General features: G+C 49.3%; 1 protein-coding gene across 1 annotated transcript in view; it reads left to right on the top strand.

Annotated features, from left to right (window-relative positions):
• Nucleotides 1-19,959, top strand: part of LOC123767986 (protein tyrosine phosphatase domain-containing protein 1) — a 75,689-nt gene that overhangs the window by 45,024 nt on the left and 10,706 nt on the right. Inside the window, exons 6-12 of the mRNA XM_069306706.1 lie at nucleotides 6,945-7,128; nucleotides 9,002-9,113; nucleotides 11,524-11,752; nucleotides 14,011-14,144; nucleotides 14,705-14,864; nucleotides 18,288-18,403; nucleotides 19,100-19,247. Of these exons, the coding sequence (XP_069162807.1) occupies nucleotides 6,945-7,128; nucleotides 9,002-9,113; nucleotides 11,524-11,752; nucleotides 14,011-14,144; nucleotides 14,705-14,864; nucleotides 18,288-18,403; nucleotides 19,100-19,247 (1,083 nt within the window). The remainder of the gene's footprint in view (nucleotides 1-6,944; nucleotides 7,129-9,001; nucleotides 9,114-11,523; nucleotides 11,753-14,010; nucleotides 14,145-14,704; nucleotides 14,865-18,287; nucleotides 18,404-19,099; nucleotides 19,248-19,959) is intronic.

Raw genomic sequence — 19,959 nt, 5'->3', positions numbered from 1 at the left:
TCTACACGCAGGTCAGTACTCTACACGCAGGTCAGTACTCTACACGCAGGTCACTACACGCAGGTCACTACTCTACACGCAGGTCAGTACTCTACACGCAGGTCAGTACTCTACACGCAGGTCAGTACTCTACACGCAGGTCACTACACGCAGGTCACTACTCTACACGCAGGTCACTACACGCAGGTCAGTACTCTACACGCAGGTCACTACTCTACACGCAGGTCACTACTCTACACGCAGGTCACTACTCTACACGCAGGTCACTACTCTACACGCAGGTCACTACACGCAGGTCACTACTCTACACGCAGGTCACTACTCTACACGCAGGTGAGTACTCTACACGCAGGTCACTACACGCAGGTCACTACTCTACACGCAGGTCACTACACGCAGGTCAGTACTCTACACGCAGGTCAGTTCTCTACACGCAGGTCAGTACTCTACACGCAGGTCACTACTCTACACGCAGGTCACTACTCTACACGCAGGTCACTACACGCAGGTCACTACTCTACACGCAGGTCACTACTCTACACGCAGGTGAGTACTCTACACGCAGGTCACTACACCCAGGTCACTACTCTACACGCAGGTCACTACTCTACACGCAGGTCAATACTCTACACGCAGGTCACTACTCTACACGCAGGTCAGTACTCTACACCCAGGTCACTACTCTACACGCAGGTCACTACTCTACACGCAGGTCACTACTCTACACGCAGGTCACCACTCTACACGCAGGTCACTACACGCAGGTCACCACTCTACACGCAGGTCACTACACGCAGGTCAATACTCTACACGCAGGTCACTACTCTACACGCAGGTCAGTACTCTACACGCAGGTCACTACACCCAGGTCACTACTCTACACGCAGGCCACTACTCTACACGCAGGTCAATACTCTACACGCAGGTCACTACTCTACACGCAGGTCAGTACTCTACACCCAGGTCACTACTCTACACGCAGGTCACTACTCTACACGCAGGTCACTACTCTACACGCAGGTCACCACTCTACACGCAGGTCACTACACGCAGGTCACCACTCTACACGCAGGTCACTACACGCAGGTCAATACTCTACACGCAGGTCACTACTCTACACGCAGGTCAGTACTCTACACGCAGGTCACTGCACGCAGGTCACTACTCTACACGCAGGTCAATACTAACGCTTCACCGTGTCTCCACCAACAAAGTGGGTGCTCTATCAACTTACAAATATACTGAAATTAGAGTCCGTGTTGATATTCCGTGTGTGTAATCTCTCCTCTACTGTTTGGTCTGTGTCTCTCATTGTTCCCGCCACGCTAAAGGCGTTATTGCCGGCGCTGTGGTTGACCTCCCGGCGCTGTGGTTGACCTCCCGGCGCTGTGGTTGACCTCCCGGCGCTGTGGTTGACCTCCCGGCGCTGTGGTTGACCTCCCGGCGCTGTGGTTGACCTCCCGGCGCTGTGGCTGACCTCCCGGCGCTGTGGTTGACCTCCCGGCGCTGTGGCTGACCTCCCGGCGCTGTGGTTGACCTCCCGGCGCTGTGGCTGACCTCCCGGCGCTGTGGTTGACCTCCCGGCGCTGTGGTTGACCTCCCGGCGCTGTGGCTGACCTCCCGGCGCTGTGGTTGACCTCCCGGCGCTGTCGCTGACCTCCCGGCGCTGTGGTTGACCTCCCGGCGCTGTGGTTGACCTCCCGGCGCTGTGGTTGACCTCCCGGCGCTGTGGCTGACCTCCCGGCGCTGTGGTTGACCTCCCGGCGCTGTGGCTGACCTCCCGGCGCTGTGGTTGACCTTCCGGCGCTGTGGTTGACCTCCCGGCGCTGTGGTTGACCTCCCGGCGCTGTGGTTGACCTCCCGGCGCTGTGGCTGACCTCCCGGCGCTGTGGTTGACCTCCCGGCGCTGTGGCTGACCTCCCGGCGCTGTGGTTGACCTCCCGGCGCTGTGGTTGACCTCCCGGCGCTGTGGCTGACCTCCCGGCGCTGTGGATGACCTCCCGGCGCTGTGGCTGACCTCCCGGCGCTGTGGCTGACCTCCCGGCGCTGTGGTTGACCTCCCGGCGCTGTGGCTGACCTCCCGGCGCTGTGGTTGACCTCCCGGCGCTGTGGCTGACCTCCCGGCGCTGTGACTGACCTCCCGGCGCTGTGGCTGACCTCCCGGCGCTGTGGTTGACCTTCCGGCGCTGTGGTTGACCTCCCGGCGCTGTGGTTGACCTTCCGGCGCTGTGGTTGACCTCCCGGCGCTGTGGCTGACCTCCCGGCGCTGTGGTTGACCTCCCGGCGCTGTGGCTGACCTCCCGGCGCTGTGGCTGACCTCCCGGCGCTGTGGCTGACCTCCCGGCGCTGTGGTTGACCTTCCGGCGCTGTGGTTGACCTCCCGGCGCTGTGGTTGACCTTCCGGCGCTGTGGTTGACCTCCCGGCGCTGTGGTTGACCTTCCGGCGCTGTGGTTGACCTTCCGGCGCTGTGGTTGACCTTCCGGCGCTGTGGTTGACCTCCCGGCGCTGTGGCTGACCTTCCGGCGCTGTGGCTGACCTTCCGGCGCTGTGGTTGACCTCCCGGCGCTGTGGTTGACCTTCCGGCGCTGTGGTTGACCTCCCGGCGCTGTGGTTGACCTTCCGGCGCTGTGGTTGACCTCCCGGCGCTGTGGTTGACCTCCCGGCGCTGTGGTTGACCTCCCGGCGCTGTGGTTGACCTCCCGGCGCTGTGGTTGACCTTCCGGCGCTGTGACTGACCTTCCGGCGCTGTGGTTGACCTCCCGGCGCTGTGGTTGACCTTCCGGCGCTGTGACTGACCTTCCGGCGCTGTGGTTGACCTCCCGGCGCTGTGACTGACCTTCCGGCGCTGTGGTTGACCTCCCGGCACTGTGGTTGACCTTCCGGCGCTGTGACTGACCTTCCGGCACTGTGGTTGACCTCTCGACGCTGTGACTGACCTTCCGGCGCTGTGGTTGACCTCCCGGCACTGTGGTTGACCTTCCGGCGCTGTGACTGACCTTCCGGCACTGTGGTTGACCTCTCGACGCTGTGGTTGACCTCCCGGCACTGTGGTTGACCTCCCGGCACTGTGGTTGACCTTCCGGCGCTGTGGTTGACCTCCCGGCACTGTGGTTGACCTTCCGGCGCTGTGGCTGACCTTCCGGCACTGTGGTTGACCTCTCGACGCTGTTCCTTGACACTGCTGGGATTACTTACCGAGTCTTCAAGTTATCGTTTATCGATATCCAGAGTTTGATAGGCGCTGAGTCACACTAACGTGGCTGAAGATATGATGACCACAATATCAGAAGATGTTGAAACGGCGACGTTTCGGACCGTCTTGGAAACATTATTAAGTCCGCACACGCCCGACGTGATAATGATTTAAGACGGACCGAAACGTCGTCGTCGTCTCCTTGTCTTCTGATGTGTGGTTTGGTCATTAGATTTTTATTTATCGTTCAAATGTATCGATACATCGATACAGTTCGATGTATGAAGCAAAATGACTCGTGATCTCATTATATCTGAACCCTGACCCGTGATTCCTGACCTGACCTGACCTCCTTTAATGCGTGGCTCGCGGCCTAACTACTTGATATCTTACGATATCTGTATATATAGCTCATGTGATGTGTGACCTGTTAACCCCTTACTGCCTGATAGGTGATATCAGTGACCTCCTGATATGTGTGTGACCTTTGACCCCTCTAAGGTGGCACATGACGTAATCCCGTGACCTCGGGCTAGGGGTCAATCACGTCTACTTGTTGGGTTGTGTCCCTTGTCGGAAGATGAGTCAAGATTCGTTCACACACCCTTCATGTAACTGGAATCTAGATTCGAGCAGTCGTAAGAGTCGTAATCGGATGAATGGACAGAAAATTGGACGACAAAACGAATGAATGATGGAACGAAACGAACGGATAATTGGATTGGACGGAACGTACGGACGTAGAAGCCAACGACCTCAACAACTTGTGGGTTGTGGGTTGTGGCCAGTGAGCTCCACACTGTAGGAGAAAGCCGCGAAGAACGACCGAACATCGCAACACTGGGGATGATTCCTTGGTATACGGTACAACGTGAGCTGTTCACTTGAGACAGTTAAGCCAGTCCCAGCTGTGTCTGGGTACAAGTGACAGGATGAACAACCCAGCGGGTTTTCTTCCTATTGGGGAGTGTAGAACATGCTGCTATGGCGGTGTGTCCACTCACAGGATGAGTGGCGCTGCCCAATACTGTCACTATGGCGGTGTGTCCACTCACAGGATGAGTGGCGCTGCCCAATACTGTCACTATGGCGGTGTGTCCACTCACAGGATGAGTGACGCTGCCCAATACTGTCACTATGGCGGTGTGTTCACTCACAGGATGAGTGACGCTGCCCAATACTGTCACTATGGCGGTGTGTCCACCCACAGGATGAGTGGCGCTGCCCAATACTGTCACTATGGCGGTGTGTCCACTCACAGGATGAGTGGCGCTGCCCAATACTGTCACTATAGCGGTGTGTCCACTCACAGGATGAGTGGCGCTGCCCAATACTGTCACTATGGCGGTGTGTCCACTCACAGGATGAGTGGCGCTGCCCAATACTGTCACTATAGCGGTGTGTCCACTCACAGGATGAGTGGCGCTGCCCAATACTGTCACTATGGCCGTGTGTCCACTCACAGGATGAGTGGCGCTGCCCAATACTGTCACTATGGCGGTGTGTCCACTCACAGGATGAGTGGCGCTGCCCAATACTGTCACTATGGTGGTGTGTCCACTCACAGGATGAGTGGCGCTGCCCAATACTGTCACTATGGCGGTGTGTCCACTCACAGGATGACTGGCGCTGCCCAATACTGTCACTATGGCGGTGTGTCCACTCACAGGATGAGTGGCGCTGCCCAATACTGTCACTATGGCGGTGTGTCCACTCACAGGATGAGTGGCGCTGCCCAATACTGTCACTATGGCGGTGTGTCCACTCACAGGATGAGTGACGCTGCCCAATACTGTCACTATGGCGGTGTGTCCACTCACAGGATGAGTGGCGCTGCCCAATACTGTCACTATGGCGGTGTGTCCACTCACAGGATGAGTGGCGCTGCCCAATACTGTCACTATGGCGGTGTGTCCACTCACAGGATGAGTGACGCTGCCCAATACTGTCACTATGGCGGTGTGTCCACTCACAGGATGAGTGGCGCTGCCCAATACTGTCACTATGGCGGTGTGTCCACTCACAGGATGAGTGGCGCTGCCCAATACTGTCACTATGGCGGTGTGTCCACTCACAGGATGACTGGCGCTGCCCAATACTGTCACTATGGCGGTGTGTCCACTCACAGGATGAGTGGCGCTGCCCAATACTGTCACTATGACGGTGTGACCACTCACAGGATGAGTGACGCTGCCCAATACTGTCACTATGGCGGTGTGTCCACTCACAGGATGAGTGGCGCTGCCCAATACTGTCACTATGGCGGTGTGTCCACTCACAGGATGAGTGGCGCTGCCCAATACTGTCACTATGGCGGTGTGACCACTCACAGGATGAGTGACGCTGCCCAATACTGTCACTATGGCGGTGTGTCCACTCACAGGATGAGTGGCGCTGCCCAATACTGTCACTATGGCGGTGTGTCCACTCACAGGATGAGTGGCGCTGCCCAATACTGTCACTATGGCGGTGTGACCACTCACAGGATGAGTGACGCTGCCCAATACTGTCACTATGGCGGTGTGTCCACTCACAGGATGAGTGGCGCTGCCCAATAAACTCGCCCCTCGGGGCAAAATTTGAAAAAATTAAACATGTTGTAGATCAGGAGGAAGTAGAACAAGCACAAACAGCGCCCTTTTCACCTCATGGCAAAATCTCATTCCACCTTCTTTCCAAGATTTTATGACTCAAATGTTGCATTTTCTCCCAAAAATATGGATATAATATTGATTTTTTTTCTACAATATGCATACATTTACTTTAATATAGTTTCGCAGTAGTTTTATAAATTTAATAGTAATAGAAAATAATGGATTTTAAAACTTAAGTTTAAGACTTTGGTCTCAAATTTCCCCCCCCCCACCCCACTGAAACCCTAAATTCCCTCCCCCCCCCTCCCTCCTTATGGGGGAGAAATTCCCCCCTTCCCCCCCTGGTTGAGAACCTCTGTTTTAATTTGAAACTAAATCAAAAAGTGTTTTGTGTAGTGAAGTACAGAGGGGGGGAGGGGGGAGGGGGGCTTGCGGAGGAGCAGTGTGGGGGGCGGGCTCCTTGCTGGACGGTCTTGCCTGTGTGTTGTATTGATTAGTACCTCATAATTATCACTCGTAATTGGCTACCAGCACTCACCACCACCACTGCTGCTGCTGCTGCTGTTACCTGAGACCGTCAGTCCTTCCACCAGGACTGGTTGGTGGAGTGAAGGCCACCTTGTTTCTTACAATTAGGTCGATCCCGGTTCGATCCCCCGATGGTTCAAGTAGTTGGGCACTTCATTTCTTCATCCCGTTCTCAGATCCCAGCTCCTGGTCCTCAGATCCCAGCTCCTGGTCCTCACATTTCTGTCAAGTGCTAAACAGTCACAGGAGCTCAGAACTTTGTGATAATAACCTTACTGGTAACTACCAGTAACCACCAACATCACCATCCACCACCAGCAGTAAACTACCCCCCCCCCCCCCTCCCTCCACTACCACTAACCGTATCAACAAGAAGAGGGAGAGAATTATCAGAGGAAAGCGTTTAGCCATTACGACTATATAGCACTTGGAAGGGATCAGGATAGGGGTTTGGGGATGGGAACGGAGGGAAGGAATGGTGCCCAACCACTTGTGGACGGTCGGGGATTGAACCCCGACCTGCATGAAGCGAGACCGTCGCTGTACCATCCAGTCAGAAGAGTTATTGGCTATTCTTCACTACCTGCTGCAGCTAAACGCCTTTCACTCCTTCTTCTACCCCCTACAGGTCTGGGCAGGACAGGGGTGCTGATCGCCTGTTACCTGGTCTACGCTCTCAGGGTGAGGGCCAACGACGCCATCCGATACGTGCGACTCAAACGACCTAATGCCGTCCAGACCACCAATCAGATCCAGGTGGTGCAGGAGTTCGAGCAGTTTATTCTCCCCCAGCTCTACGTCTTCTGCAACAGGTGGACTATAGAACAGTCTGTCCTACCCAAGTTTTCTATCTTGGGTAGCAGGTGGGCGATAGGGTAGACTACGGTATTCCTTCACTTCTATTGAGTCTACAGCAGTTTATTCCTCTTCCTGTGTACTTACCTGGTTCTTACCTAGTTGTGTTTGCGGGGGGTTGAGCTCTGGTTCTTTGGTCCCGCCTCTCAACTGTCAATCAACTAATGTTCAGGTTCCTGAGCCTATTGGGCTCTATCATATCTACACTTGAAACTGTGTATGGAGTCAGCCTCCACCACATCACTGCCTAATACATTCCATTTGTCTACTTCTCTGACACTGAAAAAATTCTTTCTAACGTCTCTATGGCTCATTTGGGTACTAAATTTCCACCTGTGTCCCCAGTGTGTTCCGAGCAGAGAGCAATGCTCGGAACAGACTGGTGAGGTTTATCTTAGAGTTGTTAGCTTTTTTGTGTTGTTCACTTATTATGCACCCCATACCCGTCTTGCGTGTGGTAGTTGACTCCATACCCATCCTGCGAGTGTACTGGCAATGACTAGAGACCATAATAGGCTCACGAACCAAACCCCAAAAATCATTAATACGAATTATATCGGAGGTTATATCTGTAGCTATTTGGAGCGAAAATCAGGGTGAACCTCCACTGGTGAGGTTCACATAATGTGTATTATGTGTTCATATAATCTTAGTTGTCTATGAGAACAAAACAGGACTGATGAAATTAAAAGTCTGTTACTACCAACCAAACTTCAATGTGTCCCCACGCTAAACAATGCTATCTAATGACAAGACCCTCACACATAAGAAAGATGGTGAGCCTTATCGTCACCTCTTGACCCTTGATAAGACGTCCAGGGTGAAGCGAAGCGTGGCAGACAAAAAAGTGGATGGGTAGACTGCATATTTCTTGACTACCGGAGAGCGCTTGACACTTGCCTATAAGAGACTGGTTGGGGTATAGAATACCGGGGGACAGGGGAGAGTACTGAGTAGCCTGTGAGGTGAGTCAGAGTGGGAGAGTAACATGGGAGTGTTAAGAGGCCATGTGGGAGGCTATAAGAGTCACACCTATAACCCACACTGTGCCTGAGCAACCCGCTCTCGCACTTTCTTACAGTCAATATTGACTTATTAAATATGTGCATTTGTGACATACTAAACATACTAGTTTACCTTGAAAAGCTTCATAGAAAACACCGACCTTCCCTAACCTTCTTAGTATGTTAAGACAAGCATCTTATTGCTTCTTAATTACAATTATTACTTAACCTATACCTATAATAGGTTAATTAATAATTGTAATTACGAAGCAATAAGATGCTTATCTTAACATACTAAGAAGGTTAGGTAAGATCGGTGTTTTCTATGAAGCTTTTCAAGGTAAACTAGTATGTTTAGTATGTCACATATGCACGTATTTAATAAGTCAATATTGACTATACGAAAGTGCGAGTCCGGGTTGCAACCGCCTGAGTAATGTTGAGGAGATGGTTGAGTCAGTGTTTAAGACAATACGGCCCCCAAGGGGAGGACTATAGACAGAGAATGACGGCAAGATACTACAGTAGGACAGGACCAATCTCCAAGACCGGGGGGCATAGGATGCTGACACCAGACGTGTGGGGGGGGGGAGTGGGCGTGTGGGGTTAGCATAAGATGCTGACACCAGACGTGTGGGGGGGGGGGGAGTGGGCGTGTGGGGTTAGCATAGGAAGCTGACACCAGACGTGGGGGGGGGGCATAGGATGCTGACACCAGACGTGGAAGGAAGGGGGGTGACAGAGACAGTTGCCCCCCCCCCCCCTCCACAAGGACCATAGCCCTACACAGTGATGGTCGCACTGACCCGACGCCCCGCCTCCACAGGGAGTTCCTGAAGGAGAAGAGGAACCAGGAGTTCACCCTGCAGCAGTACCTCCACCGGCAGCGTACCGTCCTCCACGGCTACGAGGCACGCACTCTCAAGAACATCCCCAAGGTGGGTATACTGTCTTGGGGCCACATTCACCAAGAAATTACGCAAGCACTTACGAACCTGAACATCTTTTCTCCATCTCTGGCGGCTTTGTTTACAATTATTAAACAGTTAATGAGCTCCGAAGCACCAGGAGGCTGTTTATAACAATAACAACAGTTGATTGGCAAGTTTTCATGCTTGTAAACTGTTTAATAAATGTAACCAAAGCCGTCAAAGATTGAGGAAAGATGTACACATTCGTAAGTGCTCGCGTAACTGCTTCGTGAATCTGGCCCCAGGTTCGTAAGTGCTTGCATAACTGCTTCGTGAATCTGGCCCCAGGTGTCCCCACTACTCCCACTTACTCCCACCCGCCCTCTCCTTGTTAGATACTTCCTTCCACCACCATCCTCCTAAAATGACAGTACTTGTCGTAAACATTTGATTGAAAGTACCAATATGTACTTTCAGACCTCCCCAAAATGCAGGGGAAAAAAAGCTAAATACCAATCCTGAACATATATATATATATATATATATATATATATATATATATATATATATATATATATATATATATATATATATATATATATATATATGCCATATTAGGCCTAAGATTGCCGTGTATTAGACCGAGGATAGCTCGGACTAATTAGGTTAGGTTCTGTGGTTACATTTCCATTTTCTACAACCCTTCCTCCGAATAGACAGTAAGTTTCAATACTAAATGTAATAAGTACATTCCTGACTGTCTGTATAGTACATAAATACACTTAATTGTGCTCTTACGTTTACCCCCTCCCCATATATTCTCCTAATTTTTTGTTAATTTTTAGGTTTATTTTTTCGTGTTCAATTTCACATAAAACAAGGTTTATATATAAAGAATTTTTTCCAGTTTTATTAAACAGTAGAATTTTCATACAAAACTTGAAAATATTCTGAGTTACTTTATAATTTATTGCAAGATTTTAGTTCTGTTTTATTAGTTTTATAAAATTGTAATATTATAGCTATAGGATAAGTACTAATTGTAATAAAGAAGCAATAAATGCTACTTACATGCTTGTCCTCCTACACTCCCAAGGTCGTCTGTGGTCGTGGTTTTCTATATAGCTTTTCAGGTAAACTCTAATATTCACAATATTTTGGTGCGATGCTGGCGATTAAGTGTATTTATGTACTATGACGATAGTCATGAATGTACTTATTACATTTAGTATTAAAACGTGTACTGTCTATTCGGAGGATGGACTGATATTCTAAACTGCCATTCGGAGGTAATTCAGTAATACAAAGCGAAATTTTGTGAGGGTACAAAAGTACATATTGGTACCTTGGGCCAAATAGTTGCTGTTTGATCTATTATTGTAGGGTGATGGTTGCTTTAACGCTCTCCCACACTCTCTCTTATCCCTCCTCCCACACTCTCTCTTATCCCTCCTCCCACACTCTCTCTTATCCCTCCTCCCACACTCTCTCTTATCCCTCCTCCCACACTCTCTCTTATCCCTCCTCCCACACTCTCTCTTATCCCTCCTCCCACAGCCACTACTTCCCTCCCTCCCACAGCCACTACTTCCCTCCCTCCCACAGCCACTACTTCCCTCCCTCCCACAGCCACTACTTCCCTCCTCCCACAGCCACTACTTCCCTCCCTCCCACAGCCACTACTTCCCTCCTCCCACAGCCACTACTTCCCTCCTCCCACAGCCACTACTTCCCTCCTCCCACAGCCACTACTTCCCTCCCTCCCACAGCCACTACTTCCCTCCCTCCCACAGCCACTACTTCCCTCCCTCCCACAGCCACTACTTCCCTCCCTCCCACATCCACTACTTCCCTCCCTCCCACAGCCACTACTTCCCTCCCTCCCACAGCCACTACTTCCCTCCCTCCCACAGCCACTACTTCCCTCCTCCCACAGCCACTACTTCCCTCCCTCCCACAGCCAACCCGTTCTCGCATTTTCTTACAGTCAATATTGACTTATTAAATACGTGCATATGTGACATACTAAACATACTAGTTTACCTTGAAAAGCTTCATAGAGAACACCGACCTTACCTAACCTTCTTAGTATGTTAAGATAAGCATCTTATTGCTTCATAATTACAATTATTACTTAACCTATTATAGGTATAGGTTAAGTAATAATTGTATATATATTAAGTAATAATTACAATTATTACTTAACCTATTATAGGTATAGGTTAAGTAATAATTGTAATAACGAAGCAATAAGATGCTTATCCTAACATACTAAGAAGGTTAGGTAAGGTCGGTGTTTTCTATGAAGCTTTTCAAGGTAAACTAGTATGTTTAGTATGTCACATATGCACGTATTTAATAAGTCAATATTGACTATACGAAATTGCGAGAACGCGTTGCCACAGCAGCCAGTGACCGTCCTGTCCCGCCCCCACAGCTGCTGTACGTGGTGTGTGAGCGCCTGCTGCGGGTGTGTGGGTGTGGGGGCAGCACCGCCCCGCCACACCTGCTGGCGCCGCTGGAGATCACCTACACCGTGGGCACGCCCTCCTTCACCACCTTCTTCCTGTCGGCGCAGTACGACCATGAGACCCGGGTGTCGTACTCCGCCCCTCAGAGCCTGGGCTCTCCCGCACTCTCCGCCAGCTTCTCCAGCGAGCAATCAGGTGACCACACTCAGAGCATGTGGGGCTTTGTGGTAGGGGGACACACACACACACACACACACACACACACACACACACACACACACACACACACACACACACACACACACACACACACACACACACACACATATGTGCTGTCTCCTGCAGCACATATCAAGCGGATAACATCAGCGGCATATGCCAGGCTGGCCAACATACGAACGGCATTCAGAAACTTGTGTAAAGAATCATTCAGAACTTTGTATACCACATATGTCAGGCCAATCCTGGAGTATGCAGCCCCAGCATGGAGTCCATATCTAGTCAAGGATAAGACTAAACTCGAAAAGGTTCAAAGGTTTGCCACCAGACTAGTACCCGAGCTGAGAGGTATGAGCTACGAGGAGAGACTACGGGAATTAAACCTCACTTCGCTGGAAGACAGAAGAGTTAGGGGGGACATGATCACCACATTCAAGATTCTGAAGGGGATTGATAGGGTAGATAAAGACAGTCTATTTAACACAAGGGGAACACGCACAAGGGGACACAGGTGGAAACTGAGTGCCCAAATGAGCCACAGAGATATTAGAAAGAACTTTTTTAGTGTCAGAGTGGTTGACAAATGGAATGCATTAGGAAGTGATGTGGTGGAGGCTGACTCCATACACAGTTTCAAGTGTAGATATGACAGAGCCCGATAGGCTCAGGAATCTGTACACCTGTTGATTGACGGTTGAGAGGCGGGACCAAAGAGCCAGAGCTCAACCCCCGCAAACACAACTAGGTGAGTACAACTAGGTGAGTACACACACAGGGCGATGCCCTGAATGTGTGTGTGTGTGTGTGGTTCCACACCTGTGGCTCCACATCTGTGGCTCCACACCTGTGGCTCCACACCTGGTTAGAGAAGTGTCCCCCCCAAGGGTACCCGCCAGACTCTCCAGCGGGTACCCGCATCCTTCCTCTCGGATGCGGATTCACAGGGGCTTGCGGAGGTTGAGCTTCTGCTCTCTGGTCCCGCCTCTCAACTGCCAATCAACTCGTGTACAGATTTCTGAGCCTATGTGGCCCTTTAAGTAAACACCCCACACACCTGCCTTTATGCACCCCTGGTCAGTCTAGGACCCCACACACCTGCCTTTATGCACCCCTGGTCAGTCTAGGACCCCACACACCTGCCTTCATGCACCCCTGGTCAGTCTAGGACCCCACACACCTGCCTTCATGCACCCCTGGTCAGTCTAGTGTTTGTGTGTTTGTAGAGTGTTTGTGTGTTTGTAGAGTGTTTGTGTGTTTGTAGAGTGTTTGTGTGTTTGTAGAGTGTTTATGTGTTTGTAGAGTGTTTGTGTGTTTGTAGAGTGTTTGTGTGTTTGTAGAGTGTTTGTGTGTTTGTAGAGTGTTTATGTGTTTGTAGAGTGTTTGTGTGTTTGTAGAGTGTTTGTGTGTTTGTAGAGTGTTTGTGTGTTTGTAGAGTGTTTGTGTGTTTGTAGAGTGTTTATGTGTTTGTAGAGTGTTTGTGTGTTTGTGTGTTTGTAGAGTGTTTGTGTGTTTGTAGAGTGTTTGTGTGTTTGTAGAGTGTTTGTAGTCTTAAGTTTATTGACCAAGTAATTATCCTAAAACATAAAATTGGCACGAAATTGCAATATCCAAAATTAGTTCTTGACTCAGTGAGGCAAAACATATTTTTTTCTACAATTTTACAATACCAAATTACAATCAAAATTGTAATTTTACAAATTACATATTTTTGTTTACAAACCTAAGGCATAATGTTATGCCTTAGGTTAACACCCTTGGTGTAACAAATTCACTTGTCTTTCAATAATCTAATGGAATAAGTAAAAATCCGGTCTTTTTCAGATTTTCAAGCGGATTTTCAAGACTTTTCATGCCAATTTAGTTTCAAACAAATAATAATACGACATAGTCCATTTGAATTAAGACCCTTCGCCCCATGGTTTCAACAGCCTGGGGGATATTCAGTCCCATGCAAGGACTGTGGTATTATGAGCTTGGGACTGAGGTGTAGACACTTTATCTTTAATAATGGCTCCAAGATAACTGAAAGAGCTTGGGCCTGTATGTATGACGTGAGTGTGTGTATGTGTGTGTATGTATGTGTGACGTGTTTGTGTGTATGTGTGACGTATGTGTGTGTGTGTGAGACGAAAGACAATGGCTCCAAGATAGCTGAAAGGGCTTGGGCCTGTATGCGTGACGTATGTGTGTGTATGTGTGACGTGTATGTGACGTGTGGTTCCATGGTCTTACAGATCTGCCAGAGAGGAGCATCGACCACCTGCTGGACGACGGCATCACCGACCAGCCCCTGACGGAGAACTCCTGCTACCAGGAACTGACCTCCCAGTCTGACCTACGACACCAGGCCGACACTGAGAACCTCAAGGTACTCCCCCACCACCACCCACACCCACTGTGGGGCAGCCCCACCCACTGCTCCAGGATGGGGGGTTTTGCCCTAAGGATTGGTCTAGGATAGAGGAGTTATTGCGAGAGGATTGATCTAGGATGGGCGGGGGGGATTGCCCTAAGGATTGGTCTAGGATAGGAGGTATTGCTCAAATGATTGGTCTAGGATAGTGGGGTTTTGCCCTAAGGATTGGTCTAGGATGGAGGGGGGTATTGCCCAAGGATTGGTCCAGGATGGCCACGAATTGTTCAAAGGATTAAGGATTGTTCAAATTGTTCAAATTGTCTAGGATGCAGGGAGGATTGGTCCAGGATGGCCACGAATTGTTCAAAGGATTAGGATTGTTCAAATTGTTCAAATTGTCTAGGATGCAGGGAGAGGGGGGAATATTGCGAGAGGATTGGTCTAGGATGAGGGGGTATTGCCCAAAGGATTGGTCTAAGACGGAGGGAGGGGGGGGCGGGGTAATTATCCCACATGTGTGGCACCACAAACACCACAGGTGCTGGCACTAACAGGTGTGTGCGCCTCCGCAGGTGCTGCTGCCGAAGGAGGTATACGAGGCGCTGTTGGTCGACCACTCGCTGCTCGACCACGACTTCAAGAAGCAACTCAAGAACTATCGCATCGACCTGAACGTCAAGCAGTCCGCCTGGGAGCGCCTGAACACCGAGACCAACCTCTATATACTCACAGGTGAGCCCCCTACACCTGCCCGTGCTCACAGGTGAGCTCCTACACCTGTCCGTGCTCACAGGTGAGTTCCTACACCTGTCCGTGCTAACAGGTGAGTCCCCTACACCTGTTCGTGCTAACAGGTGAGCCCCTACACCTGTTCGTGCTAACAGGTGAGCCCCTACACCTGTTCGTGCTAACAGGTGAGCCCCTACACCTGTTCGTGCTAACAGGTGAGTCCCCTACACCTGTTCGTGCTAACAGGTGAGCCTCTACACCTGTTCGTGCTAACAGGTGAGTTCCTACACCTGCCCGTGCTAACAGGTGAGTCCCTACACCTGCCCGTGTTCACAGGTGAGTTCCTACACCTGCCCGTGCTCACAGGTGAGCCCCCTACACCTGCCCGTGTTCACAGGTGAGTTCCTACACCTGCCCGTGCTCACAGGTGAGCCCCCTACACCTGCCCGTGTTCACAGGTGAGCCCCCTACACCTGCCCGTGCTCACAGGTGAGTCCCTTACACCTGCCCGTGTTCACAGGTGAGTCCCCTACACCTGCCCGTGCTCACAGGTGAGTCCCCTACACCTGCCCGTGCTCACAGGTGAGCCCCCTACACCTGCCCGTGCTCACAGGTGAGCCCCCTACACCTGCCCGTGCTCACAGGTGAGCCCCTACACCTGCCCGTGTTCACAGGTGAGCCCCTACACCTGTTCGTGTTCACAGGTGAGTCCCTACACCTGCCCGTGCTCACAGGTGAGTTCTTACACTTGTCCGTGCTCACAGGTGAGCCCCTACACCTGTCTGTGCTCACAGGTGAGTTCTTACACTTGTCCGTGCTCACAGGTGAGCCCCTACACCTGCCTGTGCTCACAGGTGAGTTCTTACACTTGTCCGTGCTCACAGGTGAGCCCCTACACCTGCCTGTGCTCACAGGTGAGTTCTTACACTTGTCCGTGCTCACAGGTGAGCCCCTACACCTGCCCGTGCTCAGAGGTGAGTTCCTACACCTGCCCGTGCTCACAGGTGAGCTCCTAAACCTGCCTGTGCTCACAGGTGAGCCCCCTACACCTGCCCGTGTTCACAGGTGAGTCCCCTACACCTGCCCGTGCTCACAGGTGAGCCCCCTACACCTGCCCGTGTTCACAGGTGAGCCCCTACACCTGCCCGTGTTCACAGGTGAGCCCCCTACACCTGCCCGTGCTCACAGGTGAGTCCCTTACACCTGTCCGTGTTCACAGGTGAGTCCCTTACACCTGCCCGTGCTCACAGGTGAGTCCCTTACACCTGCCCGTGCTCACAGGTGAGTCCCTTACACCTGTACGTGCTCATAGGTGAGTCCCCCACACCTGCCCGTGCTCACAGGTGAGTCCCTACACCTGCCCGTGCTCACAGGTGAGTCCCTACACCTGCCCGTGCTCACAGGTGAGTCCCTACACCTGCCCGTGCTCACAGGTGAGTCCCTACACCTGCCCGTGCTCACAGGTGAGTCCCTACACCTGCCCGTGCTCACAGGTGAGTCCCTACACCTGCCCGTGCTCACAGGTGGGGCCCCTACACCTGCCCGTGCTCACAGGTGAGTCCCTTACACCTGTCCGTGCTCACAGGTAAGTATACAGGTGCTACAATACACAATACATCCTCCTATACATCATAGTATGTGGTAGAACACACTAAACATCCTCCATACATCATAGTATGTGGTACAATACACAATACAGTCTCCTATACATCATAGTATGTGGTACAATACACTATACATCCTCCTATACATCGCAGTATGTGGTAGAACACACTAAACATCCTCCATACATCATAGTATGTGGTACAATACACAATACAGTCTCCTATACATCATAGTATGTGGTACAATACACTATACATCCTCCTATACATCGCAGTATGTGGTACAATACACTATACATCCTCCTATACATCGCAGTATGTGGTACAATACACTATACATCCTCCTATACATCGTAGTATGTGGGTACAATACACTATACATCCTCCTATACATCGCAGTATGTGGTACAATACACTATACATCCTCCTATACATCGTAGTATGTGGTACAATACACTATACATCCTCCTATACATCGTAGTATGTGGTACAATACACTATACATCCTCCTATACATCGTAGTATGTGGGTACAATACACTATACATCCTCCTATACATCGCAGTATGTGGTACAATACACTATACATCCTCCTATACATCGTAGTATGTGGTACAATACACTATACATCCTCCTATACATCGTAGTATGTGGGTACAATACACTATACATCCTCCTATACATCGTAGTATGTGGTACAATACACTATACATCCTCCTATACATCGTAGTATGTGGGTACAATACACTATACATCCTCCTATACATCGTAGTATGTGGTACAATACACTATACATCCTCCTATACATCGCAGTATGTGGTACAATACACTATACATCCTCCTATACATCGTAGTATGTGGTACAATACACTATACATCCTCCTATACATCGTAGTATGTGGTACAATACACTATACAGCCTCCTATACATCGTAGTATGTGGGTACAATACACTATACATCCTCCTATACATCGTAGTATGTGGGTACAATACACTATACATCCTCCTATACATCGTAGTATGTGGTACAATACACTATACATCCTCCTATACATCGTAGTATGTGGGTACAATACACTATACAGCCTCCTATACATCGTAGTATGTGGGTACAATACACTATACAGCCTCCTATACATCGTAGTATGTGGGTACAATACACTATACATCCTCCTATACATCGTAGTATGTGGTACAATACACTATACAGCCTCCTATACATCGTAGTATGTGGGTACAATACACTATACATACTCCTATACATCGTAGTATGTGGTACAATACACTATACATCCTCCTATACATCGCAGTATGTGGGTACAATACACTATACATCCTCCTATACATCGTAGTATGTGGTACAATACACTATACAGCCTCCTATACATCGTAGTATGTGGGTACAATACACTATACATACTCCTATACATCGCAGTATGTGGTATAATACACTATACATACTCCTATACATCGTAGTATGTGGTACAATACACTATACATACTCCTATACATCGTAGTATGTGGGTACAATACACTATACATCCTCCTATACATCGCAGTATGTGGTATAATACACTATACATACTCCTATACATCGTAGTATGTGGTACAATACACTATACATCCTCCTATACATCGCAGTATGTGGTATAATACACTATACAAGAGAAAATATACTCCTCATTTCTCTCCAATCTTGATCTCAAAATCCGCCTTAAGATTTTGCTATAAGTAATAAATCAGTGTACCTTGGTACATATGTGCGTCTTTGTGTGTGTGTGTGTACGTAACAACCCACTGTGAGCGTGTGTACCTGTTGCAGGTCTGATGTACACCTGGCTTGAGCACCTGCGGACACCTGTGTTGGACGTGGACGCTCTCTCCTACATCGTCTTGGCCTCCAGCAAGCCAGAGGTCTGCCTCAGGAAGCTGGACAAGGTAGTGGTCAATACTGGCGGCTTGGTTAACACCCTCTCTCTCTCTCTATGTCTTACTGGGTAATGTGTTATTGTTCCTGCAGGATGATGTAGAGTCTGTAACTCAGTGTAACACTGGTACTCACTGTAACATTGGTACTCACTGTAACATTGGTACTCACTGTAACACTGGTACTCACTGTAACACTGGTACTCACTGTAACATTGGTACTCACTGTAACACTGGTACTCACTGTAACACTGGTACTCACTGTAACACTGGTACTCACTGTAACACTGGTACTCACTGTAACACTGGTACTCACTCTAACATTGGTACTCACTGTAACACTGGTACTCGCTGTAACATTGGTACTCACTGTAACACTGGTACTCACTGTAACACTGGTAGTCACTGTAACACTGGTACTCACTGTAACACTGGTACTCACTGTAACACTGGTACTCACTGTAACACTGGTACTCACTGTAACATTGGTACTCACTGTAACACTGGTACTCACTGTAACACTGGTACTCACTGTAACACTGGTACTCACTGTAACACTGGTACTCACTGTAACACTGGTACTCACTGTAACATTGGTACTCACTGTAACACTGGTACTCGCTGTAACACTAGTACTCACTGTAACACTGGTACTCACTGTAACACTGTGGCATAGATTACTCATGTTTCACCCTGGTGCTCCCACAGGAGGTGCGCTACACCCTTGAGTACCTGATCCGGTTCGTATCCCGTCTCCAGCCCTTCAGCCGTGCCCAGCAGGAGACAGTCATCCTTCGCCTGATTGCATCCGTCACCCAACAAGCTGTACCCATCCGCGGTTCCCTTCTTCCAGCAGGTAACTACCCTCCCCCCCCCCACCCCCCGTACATGACGAGTAGGGGTCACGTACCACCCTGGTACCCTATGGTACCCTATCCCCGTGGGCAGGGTACCATAGGGTACCCTGTTTTGTTTGTTTGTGACTGCTTTATGAGGTCATATATGTGTGAGAGAGAATATATTCATGCTATTATACCTATATGCTGTCTCTAGTGGTCTATATATTTAAATATATTATAATTGATTGTAATTTGTTTTATGTAATAATTTTTATATCAAAATATTAATCAATGTTATTAATTAATAATTATGTGATATGATCTCTAACTAGTTATTCCCAGTTGAATTATGTAGTGAAATTATTCTGATATAATTAGTTCAAAGATAAATATTATTTTCATATTAGTAAAGATTATTCGACAGGCCAAATAATTATAACATACACAGGGGATATATATATATATATATATATATATATATATATATATATATATATATATATATATATATATATATATACATATATATATATATACAAAGAGAGGTGTAAACTCGATGTATACACTAAGAGTATACTCAAAACTGAGGTATACCTGCTGGATAGTCAGTAAGGTACTGTGGTGGTCTCCATTAATAACCCCTCTTGCAGGCTTATCAACCCTGGTTGATAGGCCTGCAGCCCAACACCAAACCGAATCACATGTCTTAATTTCCCTAACAAGAGTCTA

Source organism: Procambarus clarkii, chromosome 58 (assembly GCF_040958095.1).
Source record: "Procambarus clarkii isolate CNS0578487 chromosome 58, FALCON_Pclarkii_2.0, whole genome shotgun sequence".
In the NCBI taxonomy this organism is placed as follows: Eukaryota; Metazoa; Arthropoda; class Malacostraca; order Decapoda; family Cambaridae; genus Procambarus; species Procambarus clarkii.
Note: the sequence above shows the minus strand (reverse complement) of the source record. Positions and strands in the feature narration are given on the sequence as shown.